Source organism: Macaca fascicularis, chromosome 15 (genome assembly GCF_037993035.2).
Source record: "Macaca fascicularis isolate 582-1 chromosome 15, T2T-MFA8v1.1".
Classification (NCBI taxonomy): domain Eukaryota; kingdom Metazoa; phylum Chordata; class Mammalia; order Primates; family Cercopithecidae; genus Macaca; species Macaca fascicularis.
In genome coordinates, this window is record NC_088389.1 from 16,136,629 (window position 1) to 16,149,773 (window position 13,145).

Here is a 13,145-nt window from a genome sequence, read left to right on the forward strand (position 1 = left end):
CCCTGAGATACCCACAGCCCCTGCCACATCTACCCCTCACTCCAAATTCAGCTCAAGGGGTGGTGGCAGGGAAGGAGGTGAGCTTGGAGCCAGGCAGCCCTGGGGTCACCACCCTCCAGCTGGGGTTCCTCCTCTGTAAAGTGGGGGTATAACTGTACCCACCTCCCGGGGTGGCTGTGGGGGTTCAGAGCTGATAAGGTGAACGCCTAGGGCGGGCCCTGGTGCAGAGAGAGTGCTCAGCCCCTAGAGCTGGATTAACTGTCCCTGGGGCACAGATGTTGGTCTGGGGCCTGGGGAAACCTCAGAGCTACCCCTGAAACCCCACCGAGCCACCCTTTGCGTCACGGTGCCCATGGCCTCGTCTCCAGAGTTACAGGAAAAAGCAGAGGAGATGCCCCTCTCAGGGTGGCCCCCCGGGAGAGGATGCGCTCCCTTGACCTCACAGCCATGCTTGGCTGCAAACTGGCCAGGCAGCCACAAGACTGGGTGAGCAAAACTATCCCTAATCCCCACCCAAAGAGCCACACCAACCCTCCCAGCCCCTGTGACAGCTCCTGCAGAGACATACGCACGGCCTACTCTTGTCACCGGGGCTGGCCAATAAGCACGGAGACGCCTGGCCTCAGACCCCGGACCGACATCCTCCCTCCAGAGGCACCCAGGGCTCCAGCCTTCTCCTCCCTCCCTGGGCCTCAGTTTCTCCACCTGTGACCCAGGGCAGGTAGAAGATCCAGGGAGAAGAACCTTCTGGCTCCATCTCACCGTGGGTCCTGCCAGCACACACAAAGATTTGCTCTCTCAAAGCCCAGCTCTGCCAGCGTCCTTCTGCTCGAGAACTCTCCATGATGCCCAGTGGCCCTAAGGACAAAGTCCTGGCATTCGAGGCCCTCCCAATGCAGGGCCAGACTCTGCCTCTCCAGCTTCCTGTCCCCACCACACCCCTGCTGGTCTCACGGTGGTCCGACTGCTTCCTGCTTCTGTGCCTTTGCTTAGTCTGGCACCCCTGCCTGGCATATCCTCCTCACCCCTTCTTCTCCCCACCCCCAACTCACCCCGTCTTTCAAATGGCAGGCTTAAATGCCAGCCCCTCCAGGTGGCCCAGGCTTCCTTCTCTGAGCTTCCATGGGCCTGGCCCTGGGTGCTACCTCTGAGTAGCACCATGGTGGGCACATAGTAGGTGCGCTTACTGTTTGCAGAATGAACATGGGACAGTTTGGGGACTGTCACCCAGCTCAGGGAGCACTGATGGGGAAGCATCTCCCGTATGTCCCAGGGCTCAGTGCTGTAGCGTCCTCACCCTCAGAAATCTCATAATGACTTAGCCAGGAAGGCATCGTGCCCCACTTTGCAAGCAGGGGGCGCTGAGAATTGAGGGGCTTTGTCCAAGGTCTCATGGCTCAAGCAAGCAGAGTAGGATTTGAACCCAGGGCCATGTGACTTCAGAAGTGCCATTAAAGTCCCCATCATTTGGAGTTTTCTTTTTTTTTCTTTTTTTGAGACCGAGTCTCACTCCATCATCCAGGCAGGAGTGCAGTGGCCTGATCTCGGCTCACTGCAACCTCTGCCTCCTGGATTCAAGTGATTCTCTAGCCTCAGCCTCCCAAGTAGCTGGGACTACAGGCGCATGTCACCATGCCCGGCTAATTTTTGTATTTTTAGTAGAGACAGGTTTTCACCATGTTGGTCAGGCTGGTCTTGAACCCCTGACCTCAAGTGATCCACCTGCCTTGGCCTCTCAAAGTGCTGGGATTATAGGCTTGAGCCATTGCACCTGGCCTGGAGCTGTGTTTTGTCCATGAAGGATTTTCCACCCAGGAAGGGGTCAGATATGAAGTGTGTGGCCCTGGGCAGCTACTCTGAGCCCAGAGACCCCAGCCGTAGCCACCTTGCTGTGCCACAGTTTTCCCGCCTGCTAGGCAGCCCCATGTCAATTGCACTTAGTAGGCCGGGTTTGGTGCCTGACAAGACATGAGGTGGTGGAGGTGGGCAGGATCCCAGCGCTACCCTCTTCTTGAACCAGTGATCTCAACACATCGGATCTCTGTTTCCTCATCTGCAAAATGGGATCATTGAGCTCAGGGGGTCACAAATTCCACAGGAACTACTTTAGCCAAGCCCAGCCCCGTGAAAGGCCCGCTCGGTGGGCTGTTAGGGTGATTGTTTTCATCTGTGGGGCTGCCTGATGCGTCCCCACCCGCCGGCCTTGGAGAGGGTGGGATGGGAGGGTGGGGTGCTTGGGGAGACAAGCCTAGAGCCTGGGCCCTCCCACCCCACTGCCTCCCCCCATCCCAGGGCCCCCCACCCAGTGACAAAGCCCGTGGCACTTCCTCTACCCGGTTGGCAGGCGGCCTGGCCCAGCCCCTTCTCTAAGGAAGCGCATTTCCTGCCTCCCTGGGCCGGGCTGGATGAGCCGGGAGCTCCCTGCTGCCGGTCAGACCACAGCCTTCATCTGCGCCCTGGGGCCAGGACTGCTGCCGTCACTGCCATCCTCTGGAGCCCAGCACCCCTCCCCGCCCATCCTTCGGACAGCAACCCCAGCCCAGCCCCGCGTCCCTGTGTCCACTTCTCCTGACCCCTCGGCCGCCACCCCAGAAGGCTGGAGCAGGGACGCCGTCGCTCCGGCCGCCTGCTCCCCTCGGGTCCCCGCGCAAGCCCACGCCGGCCCCGGCGCCCACCCGCAGCCCTGCCTCTGGACACCGGATAAGGCCCAGCGCACAGGACCCCGCGTGGACGGCATGGACCGCGGCGCGCTCCCTCTGGCTGTTGCCCTGCTGCTGGCCGGCTGCAGCCTCAGCCCCACAAGTAGGTGTCCAGGGACCCGGGGTGGGGAGACTCGGCCTCTGGTGCACAGACCAGGCCCCAAGTACTCCCGGCCTCCTTCCTGTATCCTGAGCTCACGCCCAGCGGAGTCATCCATGGGGCTTTGGAGGGTCACCGACCCTCCCAGTTTGCTGGAACTAAACGATTATACAGGACTTTCAGTGTTGGAAAGCCTCGGGCAAACTGGGCTGACTCTTTCACTTCAACCCTGGTCTCTGGCGTCTGCTCACCCAGCTGTGTTCCATTACTCCCCGGGAAGCCTAGGTCCTAGAATGCTGTGCAGCCACAGGAGAGTTTCCTGCCCTCTCTGGGCCTTGAGTTTCCCCGTGAGGAATGGATGGGAAGGAGGGCCCATAGCCTGGGTTCTGAGCACTGGCTCTGGGTTCAGATGTCACATAGGCACTTCCTTGTGGTGTGATCTTGGGGGACTGCCTTCGGGCCTCTGAGCAAAGCGGGAATGACAACAGACTTCCCTCAGCTGCCGAGAAGGTTGGTGGTGAGGGATCATTGCAGAGAGGGCTCTGACAGACTGGCCCCTTCTGTGTTGTTTTATTTTTAAGTTCCTCCAGCTCACCTTCCCCAGGGCCTTTGAGTAGCTCCTAAAACCGAACAGGCCAAGGCTGCAGGGCCCTGCTCTGCCTCCCTCCCACCTCCCTGATCTCCAGGAAGGGTGCGGGAGTGGGTGCCGGCCAGGTTAGGGATTCTGTGGGGGCTCCTCAGCCTGGGGGGCTCTTCCAAGGGGTCATGGCCTGTGCTGCTTTCTGAAACTGACAAGAGGAGGGGCCGTGAGGAGCCAGGGACCCCCAGCCCCACGTCCCACTCCCTATCCCTCGGCCACCTCAAGCCACTGGCCGGTCCTGTGGACAATCCTTTGACCCACCTGCGCATCCAGGGGCTTTCTGATGGATCTGGGGGAAGAGGGGCAGAAGGGGGCTGCGAGTGTGGGGAGGAAGGGGAAGGAAAACAGCGGTGGGGCAGCCACCGTCTCCTCCCGTCCCCACCTGACGGCATTTTAGAGTCCCTCATTCTAGGTCTCTAAAGCTCTGCCCACCACCTGACTGATAGGAAACTGAGTCTCAGACATATTAAGTGACTTAGCAGGGATTTGACTCCTAGCCTGAGGCTCCCTAAATGTTTGCTCCTAGCAAGGTGTGATAGGGCAAACCTTCTTAATGCGGCTCACAACGACCCTGCAAGATGGCTGCCGTCATCGTCCCCATTTTACAGAAGAGAAAATGGAGGCTCTAACCTGCCAAGTTCACACGGCTAAGACGAAGCCCCTACCTAAGCTCCAAGATCTCCCTCCCACGCATTGCTCGCTGCAGTAACACTCTCTTCCTCTTGGTCATTACAGAAAGGTGCATGCAGACATTTAGGGCCTGGTTTTTAAGGATCAAAGGCAGTGGTGTGCTGGTAAATAATTAACAACAGGGTGGGGGGCTCGGTCTGTAGCGTTTGTGGATTTCCACAGCGTTTAAGTACTCCCACCTGGCTGACTTCAAGCCACCAACTCACCAAGCTTGTGGATGGGAATCAGTGCCCAGTGCACCTGGCAGTTGGTTCTCCAGAGTCTCTGCAGGCGCAGATCACATCAAGAGCAGAGATGACAGTCAGGGGTGTAAAACGATTAGGAAGAAATGCGTTTGGACATTCGTGCTCTTTTAAAAATATATAGTAATAGCTATGTAACAGCCAGTTGGAGAAACTCCTGGAAATGTCTCAGTCTGCTTCTATGAACAGGTAGGAGCTGGTCCCAGTGCACCAGGGGTCACAGGCTCAAAGATACAACAGACCATCAACCCAACTCATTTATGGTCTGGGAAGCTGAGGCCCATGGAAGGCAGAGGGGAGCCTGGGACCAGGGCCTGGAACCCAGATCTCCATGCCGGGGCTGGGGGTAGGAGTGACCCCGACATCCTAGAAATGGGTCTAGAATTTGGGGCCACCACTTGGAAGAATCTCCTAAAACTGTACCTTGCGTGTAACTTGTTACCCTCACAAATCAACCTTCAGAAGTCAGCCTTCTAGAGTTACTCGTCCAACTCTGTAAAGATGTGTGGTCCATGGGTACCTGTAACAAAAATCCAGTAACTGGAAATGATCTAAATGTCCATGAGCAGAGACTCTTAATAAATTACCATGGAGTATCATGCAATAGGCACCAAGAAGACAGAGCTATATGAACACTGCCATGGATGGATGTCAGGGACACACTGTTAGGTGCCCAAACAACAATAATTCCATTTCGGCAACATTAAAATAGTAATAATGTACAATATGCAATAGAGAAAATTCTGGAATAGAATTTTCTATTTAACCCACTCTCACTGTTCTGTGGCCTGGGGTTTTCTCTATGGGACTTTCACTTTCTTTTTAACATTTTTTTGAGATGGAGTCTTGCTCTTGTCACCCAGGCTGCAGTGCAATGGCACAATCTAGGCTCACTGCAACCTCCGCCTCCCGGGTTCAAGCGATTCTCCTGCCTCATCCTCCTGAGTAACTGGGATTACAAGTGCCGGCCACCACACTCGGCTAATTTTTGTATTTTTAGTAGACAGGGGGTTTTGCCATGTTGGCCAGGCTGGTCTCGAACTCCTGACCTCGTGATCCACCCACCTCAGCCTCCCAAAGTGCTGGGATTACAGGTGTGAGCCACTGTGTCTGGCTGGGACTTTGACTTTCTAAGACACGCTTTCCTGTCATGTTGGGGTTTTTTTTGTTTTCTTTTGTTTTGTTTTAAGAATAAGCAGTCCAGGTGCAGTGGCTCACGCCTGTAACCCCAGCACTTTGGGAAGCTGAGGAGGGTGGATCACCTGAGGTCAGGAGTTCAAGACCAGCCTGACCAACATGGCAAAACCCTGTCTCTACTTAAAATACAAAAATTAGCCAGGCGTGATGGTGGGTGCCCGTAATCCCAGCTACTTGAGAGGCTGAGGCAGGAGAATCGCTTAACCCTGGGAGGTGGAGGTTGCAGTGAGCTGAGATCAAGCCACTGCACTCCAGCCTGGATGATAGAGTGAGACTTTGTATCAAAAAAAAAAAAAAGAAAAGAAAAGAACAAACATGTAGAGATTTTTTTAAAGCAATTAAAATTAACCATATAGCTGCCTCAGCCTGCCCCTAAAAAAAAAAAAAAAAAAAAAAATAGAGAAAAGGAAAAACATTACCTCAGAACTCCTTTATTGATACAGGTACTGTTAGTACAGTGGTAGATGGCTTACTAGTTTTTTTTTTTTTTTTTTTTTTTTTTTTTTTTTTTTTTTTACTTTTTAAGCTACTTTTAATCCAGTGGGGTCCACATTTCGGGAGTCTTTGGTCTACTTCTTTCGAACCAGGTCTCCATGTTGTCCTGTGAACTCCATGACCATCCTCTTGCAGTTCTGGAATATTCTGTCCCATCAACCTGTCACTCACTGTTTGCTTAGCAGATCCCTTATTGTTAAATATTTAGGTGGTTTCTCCTTTGTTCTAGTTATAAATACCACCGCCATGCACAGTTTTGGTACGTGCGCCTTTTCCTGTATTTTGGATTATTTCATGTGGATTGCGTCCCGGCAGCAGGGTTGCAGGGGCTCGTGGCCCGTGCTGGGCGACTGGGATTGAAGAGTGTTCGTGGGTGTGGAGGATCCTTTGCTGGAGGACTTGAAGTCCCCATGCTGCTGGCTGTCTGTGTCGGGGTCTGGGACTCCTTCTGGAGAAGGGTCAGTGGTGCAAGGCTGAGACCTCAAACGCCCATCTCTTAGAGGCTGCGTTCCCATTTGCTGGGAGGAAAAGGAGGCTGGAGCAGGAACCATGTGAACTAGGAGAGGGTGGGCTCCCCAAGACATGGGGAATGTGACTATTAGGATTCTCCCTCACCTCAGCCAGACAGATGTGACCCAGAGGAACAGAGTGACTTGCTTGTGGTCACAGACGGGTTGGGGCTGGGCCCTCTGGTGACAGACCCATTCGTTTGCCCCAGGGCTGGAGGTGGATCTGAGCAACAGTGAGGTGGCCACCTCCCCTCTGTCCCCAGCGTGTCAGGCAGAGGGCCAGCTCCTCCTGGCCTGTATCCCCAGTTTACAGATGAGAAAATTGAGGCTTGGGACAAATGACAGGTGCAAATTTCAACTCCAGGCTGTCTGCTTCCAAATTCAGCTTCTTTTCCCCACAACTTTTGTGGCCTGGATGCTGGAGACCTGGAGAACTGTTTACCCTGGCTCTGGGACCCCGCTTCCTAGTTCCAGCCCAGGCTTTGGGGCACCAGCCTTGGAGGCTGAAGGGGACCCTCATCTAGGGCTCAGCTGGCTTCAACCCCTGTGGCAGGGGTGGAGATGGGGTAAAGAGTTGGTATAACAACTGACATTTATTCAGCACTTACAGTATGCTAGACATTGCTCTAAGTATGTGTACTATCAGACTTAACGCTTGCAAAATCCCTACAAAAGAGACACTCTTTCTCTCCCATTTGACAGATGGGGAGACTGAGGCACTCGTATAACTCAGTCAGGTGACAGAATTTACCCAAGTAACACTGCCCTGAAATTAGCCGCTGGGGCATGAGCCCTGGGCCTAATCACTGCAGTGTGCTGCCACAGTGGAGAGGATGAGGATCTTCCTGTTGCCTGATCTTCTCCCCGCAGGCACTGAACCTTCTCCCTGGCCCCCATAACAGCCCTCCCATCCGGGGCACAACCCCTGGGACCCTGCCTTTACCTTCAGCAGCCCCATCTATGCCCTGCCGTCTCTTCCTGCCTTCATCCTTAGGTGAAACCTCAGACTGTCAGACCCCCAGTAGAACTTAGAATATGTCCTATCCACCCCTCCCTCTTCCCTACCCACTAGCCATGGGGAAGCAGAGTCCCAGAATGGTGGGGGGACTTGATGTGGGTCACCCAGCAGGTCAGAGGCAGCCCTGACCAGCCAGTTCCACAAATGGATGTTTGTGGTGTTAGAAACAAAATGCTTGTTCCTCAGTGCTGCAAAGAAATAGCACTCAAACATAAATTTCGTTTTTCAGCAAGGCAATTTTTACTTCTATACAAGGGTGCGACTCAAGAATGGAGTAATGGCGAGAGCACACCTGAACAAGGGAGGGAAAGGGGTTCTTATTCCTGATGCAGGTAGCCCCTACTGCTGCGTCATTCCCCTATTGGCTAAGGCTGGACCTCACAGTCTAAGCTAATTCCAATTGGCTATTTTAGAGAGAGCAAGGGTATGAGCCAGAGTGGCGGGGTGAGTAGTTTGGCAGGAAGGATGGTTTGGAACAGGTCACTAAAGGTGACTTAGGTCAAAGCAGGTGACCAGGGGTGAGGTCAAAGCAGATGACCAGGATGAGTCAGGACGGAGCAGGTGACCAGGGGAACAGATGTGAACTACTGATTAAAACTGGTGGAAAAGGTTGTTTACTGAAACTACGAGGAAGTTAAACTTTAAAATGGGGGACAAAGAACTGAACATACTGACATACTGATTCTCTGAAGAGAAATCTAGAACTCACTGTATCCAACAGTGGAAATGGATGTTTGCTCTGAACCCTGGACTAAGTGATTGGAACATGGAATGGTGTGGACTCTCCTTGTCCTGGAGAAACTCACTGTCTGCTGGGAGTGCAGACACACTGGCAAATCAAAACAGCACACCTGGGCATGTATGGGTCTCCAAGGACATCCAAGGACAGATGCACCTAAGAAAGGAGGGACCGGCTTCAATGAGATTTTCAGGACAGGGTTTTAAAGGATGAATAGAAGTTGGCTAGGGGCTGGGCATGGTGGCTCATGCCTGTAATCCCAATGTTTTGGGAGGCTAAGGTGGGAGGATCACTTGAAGCCAGGCGTTCAAGACCAGCCTGGGCAACATAGTGAGACTCTTTCTCCACAAACATTTTTAAAACTGAGTCGGGCATAATGACTCATACCGGTAAGTGCTCGGGAGGCTGAGGCAGAGGATTGCTTGAGGCCAAGAGGTGGCGGCTACAGTGAGCTATGATTGCACCACTGCACTCCAGCCTGGGCAACAGAACAAGACCCCGACTCTCCAAAAAAAAAGAAAAAGGCCAGATGGTCAAACAAAGGATGAGCGTTGATCTGGGAAAGGGCATGGCAGGGGTAGGAAGCGAGGTGTGTTTAGGGGAAGAGCCCACATCTCCCCTGACTGGGCATAAATAATTGTGACGGTTGTCACCAGTTCCTGAGCAACCCCCACTTCTCAGGAGCTGGCCTAGTGCTGTGCAGGGGTAATTTACTGGCCTGCTTGCCGACTCCATAGGAAGCTGTTATGATGATCTTCATCCCCATGTTACAGATGAGAATACTGAGGATGGAAAGGCAGCGGGCGGGTGGAAGAATCAGGACCTGAACCTTTGGCATCTGTCAAATCGCTGTGCTTTTCATCTCTACTGTAGGCTGCAGTGCAGGAACTTGACCCTGCAGGCATGGTGGAACCATGGGGGAGTCCGGGGCCAAGGCATGCTGAGACCTCCTGGTGGCTGGGGACAGTGGCTGGGCTGGATGCTGGGAAACCTGGGAGGCTGTAATCGGACCTAAAAAGGGTAAAGAGTGGCCAGGAGGTACTGAACAAGATGGGGCAGGCCTTACAGCAAAAAAGACCCTTGTTGAAAAGTATCTTCCTTGGGAGGCCGAGACGGGCGGATCGCTTGAGCCCAGGAGTTTGAGACCAGCCTGGGCAATATGGCGAAACCCATTTCTACAAAAATATAAAAATTAGCTGAGTGTGGTGGTCCACCTATAGTTACTCAGGAGGCTGAGGCATGAGAATTGCTTGAACCTGGGACGCTTGAACCTGGGACGGAGAGGTTATAGTGAGACGAGATCGAGACACTGTACTCTGGCCTGGGTGACAGAGTGAGACTCTATTTCAGAAAAAAAAAAAAAAAAAGCAGGGGCAGTGGCGGTGCAGGGGGGAAGAAAAGTACCTGTCCTGGTGTGATGAAACAATATTGACAGCTTCTGTGTCTGGGGCACCTACTCAGTACCAGGCACTTGACAGGGGTTACCCCATCAAACTGACATACACAGCCTGCGAATGCCTGCTGCTTGCTGGAGCCAGACTGTCTGGGTTTAAATCCAGGCCCTGACACTTAGTAGCCGGGTCACCTCGGGCACATTCTTGAACCGCCCTGGTCTGCAGTTTCCTCGAGTGTGCATGGGTGTAATAATAGCAGTTGCCTACCTCATAAGGCTGCTGTGAGGATCAAATGAGTTCACTTGTGTAAAGCCTTGAAATGCTACCTAGGCTCCCAGTAAGCATGATGGGAGCATCTGCAGTGATTATTGGTGGCCTGCAAATGGGGAAACTGAGGCTCAGAGAGGTTAGGCTTCTGCTCAAGGTGACCAGCATTTTAAGAGGCAGAGCTGGGATTTGACCCAGGCCATCTGGCTCCAGAGCTGTTTTTCTTGATCATCCTCCAAGGTGCTGGAGGTAGCCGTTTGGAAAGTCTGGGAGGTGCTGAGTGCACGTGGGTGGCGAGGGTGGAGAGGGGACAGTGGTGGGAGGTGGCTCCTGGGTCTCTCACTTGGGGCTCCAGTCACCCAGGCCCCCAGCGGCTCCTCCTCTGACCCAGTCCCGGGAGGCCCTGGCGTTTCCCTTGGTGCCAGGGGATTGTTTTCAACTTGGTCTGGGCCCGCCTCAGGCTCCGGGAGACAGGCCCAGGCGTCACACTCCCTCCTGTCTCCCCATTCTCGTCTGCGGGGTGGGGGCGGCCAGGATTCGAAAAGGCCCCAAAATAAATGGACCTCTTATCTGATCTCCCCGCCAGGCCTGTTATCTGATCATTACATAATGGCCAGGCCTGTGGCCTCTCCCGCTGGCTGACGGCATGGAGGAGGCGGCCCCAGGCGGCCCCAGCAATCCGGGAGGAACTGGGGTTCCTGGAAGTCTGGGGAGGGGGCAGGGAAAGTCCCAAAGGGAAGGAGGGAGCCGCTGCGATAATCTGCAGGCCAGACACTGGGTCATGTCGGGAGACGTGGGTCCCCGGCCCGGCCTGGTCAGCCACGTCCTGTGAGACTTGACCTGTCCCGCCCCTCCAGGCCTCAGTCTCCCCATCTGAGTAGGAGGGGTTTAAACTAGGTAAGAGCCAAGGAACCTGTGCTCGCTGATGACAAAAGGAGAGGGTGGGGAGAACATGAGGGCTGGTGGGTCAGAGGGGCTGGAGACAGGAGATGGTACTGGCCCTTGATTTTGTTGGGGTAAGAGAGACCCCAGTGACCTCTCCATCCAGAAGGACCGTCACCTGGAGGCCACCCCATCCTGCCACTACACCCCACCCCACCCCTTAGACCAGTCAATTCTACAGTGACTGAAGTCAGTAAAATAACTGTAATTAAGAGAGCTGCCGGCCAGGCATGCTGGCTCACATGTGGTGGCTCACACCTGTAATCCTAGCACTTTGGGAGGCTAAGGTGAGAGGATTGCTTGAGCTCAGGAGTTTGACACCAGCCTGAGCAACATAGCGAGACCCAGTCTCTACTGCAAATTTAAAAAATTAGGCGTAGTGGCGCACAACTGTAGTCCCAACGACTAGGGAAGCTGAGGCAGGAGGATCGCTGGAACCCAGGAGCTCAAGGCTGTAGTGAGCTGTGATCACACCACTGCACTCTAGCCTAGGAGACAGAGGGCAACCTTGTCTGAAAAATAAATAAATAGAAATTTCAATAAGAATTGCCATGTATGCAGTCTCAGGGAGTCCTCCCAACCATCTCTGTGGATCATGTAGGCTCTGTTTGTTGTCATTTTACAGACCAGGCATTGAAGCCCCACGGGGTGGAATGACCCACCAAAGCCACATAGCTGGTAAGCACTGGGCCTGAGGGGCAGACCAGGTCAGCCTGGCTCCAGGAAGCTTGTTTTAAACCAAAATGCCACTATGTCCAGGCACTCCAGAGTCCCTGGGACATGTAGGATAGGGCCAGAGAGAGGACATATAAGGCCCGGGCCCCCGTGGCCTTCAGAGGTCCTCATCCAGATCTTCTCCTTCCCAAGACAGAGCTGGGAATGGCGTTGCCATGGCAAGGGGCAGCTATCTCACGTCCTTTGCTGACTTCTGGGGCCCAGAGCCCAGCGTGCTGTGGGAAGGTGAGGATGGAGGCTGGTGAGGCTCCAGACAGCCCAGGATTCAGAAGAAGCCTCCCTGCCCCCTCCTCCGAGCCGGCCTTGGCTGGATATGAGGCCAGTCTCTCCGTGCCCATCTTTGATCTCCAAGAAAACAGGAAGTGAGCGCGACAAGATGGAGACACAAACTTCCAAACAGTCTCCCCTTCTGTCCTCCTTCCCTCCTCCGGAGCCCCCTTCCTCCGGCACATTCCTCAGGACGAGGTGTAGGAACCTCATTTCCTTTTCCGACCCTGCTGGGTCCGGGTGAAATTCCATTCCTTTCCCTCAGGACCTGTGTTTCCGGGCTCTGCGGCCTGCTCCGGCAGTCTCCCTCCAAACCTGGGCCGCCTTCTCAGCTCGCCCTGTCCCTTGGGGCTAGGGAACTCTCAACCCCTTCAGACCATTCCTCCCACCACCTTGAGGCACAAGAGAGGAAGCTTTGTCTCCTGATCTCAGCTCCTGCCTTACCATAGGGTTGCCAGATACATCGAATAAAAATAAGCCGTGTGTGGTGGCTCATGCCTGTAATCCCAACGCTTTGGGAGGCCAAGGTGATAGGATCCCTTGAGTCCAGGAGTTCAATACAGCCTGAGCAACATGGTGAAACCTCATCTCTACAAAAATGAAAAAATTAGCTGGGTGTGGTGGTGCATGCCTGTAGTTCCAGCTACTCAGGAGGCTGAGGTGGGAGAATCACTTGAGCCTGGGAGGTCGAGGCTGCAGTGAGCTATGATTTTGCCACTGCACTCCAGCCTGAGCAACAGAGCAGAGTCTGTCAAAAAAAAATAAAAAATAGGCCGGGCGCAGTGGCTCATGCCTGTAATCCCAGCACTTTAGGAGGCCAAGACAGGCGGATCACCTGAGGTCGGGAGTTCGAGATGAGCCTGACCAACATGAAGAAGTCCCATCTCTACTAAAAATACAAAAAATTAGCCGGGCGTGGTGGCGCACGCCTGTAATCCCAGCTACTCAAGAGGCTGAGGCTGGAGAATCACTTGAACCTGGAAGGCAGAGGTTGCAGTGAGCTGAGACCACGCCATTGCACTCCAGCCTGGGCAACAAGAGCAAAACTCTGTCTAAAAAAAATAAAAATAAAAAATGAAAAATAATTTTAAAAAATAAATAATAAAAATATAGGAGACTGGCTGGGCATGGTGGCTCACGCCTGTAATCCCAGCACTTTGGGAGGCCGAAGTGGGCGGATCACCTGAGGTCAGGAGTTCGAGACTAGCCTG

At 53.9% G+C, this 13,145-nt stretch overlaps 1 protein-coding gene across 1 annotated transcript in view; it reads left to right on the forward strand.

Moving 5' to 3' along the window:
• The first annotated feature begins 2,376 nt into the window (after nucleotides 1–2,376).
• The window catches only part of ENG (endoglin), a 43,970-nt gene continuing 33,201 nt past the window's right edge, over nucleotides 2,377–13,145 (forward strand). Inside the window, exon 1 of the mRNA XM_045372691.2 lies at nucleotides 2,377–2,802. Within this exon, the coding sequence (XP_045228626.2) occupies nucleotides 2,406–2,802 (397 nt within the window). The 5' untranslated portion in view covers nucleotides 2,377–2,405. The remainder of the gene's footprint in view (nucleotides 2,803–13,145) is intronic.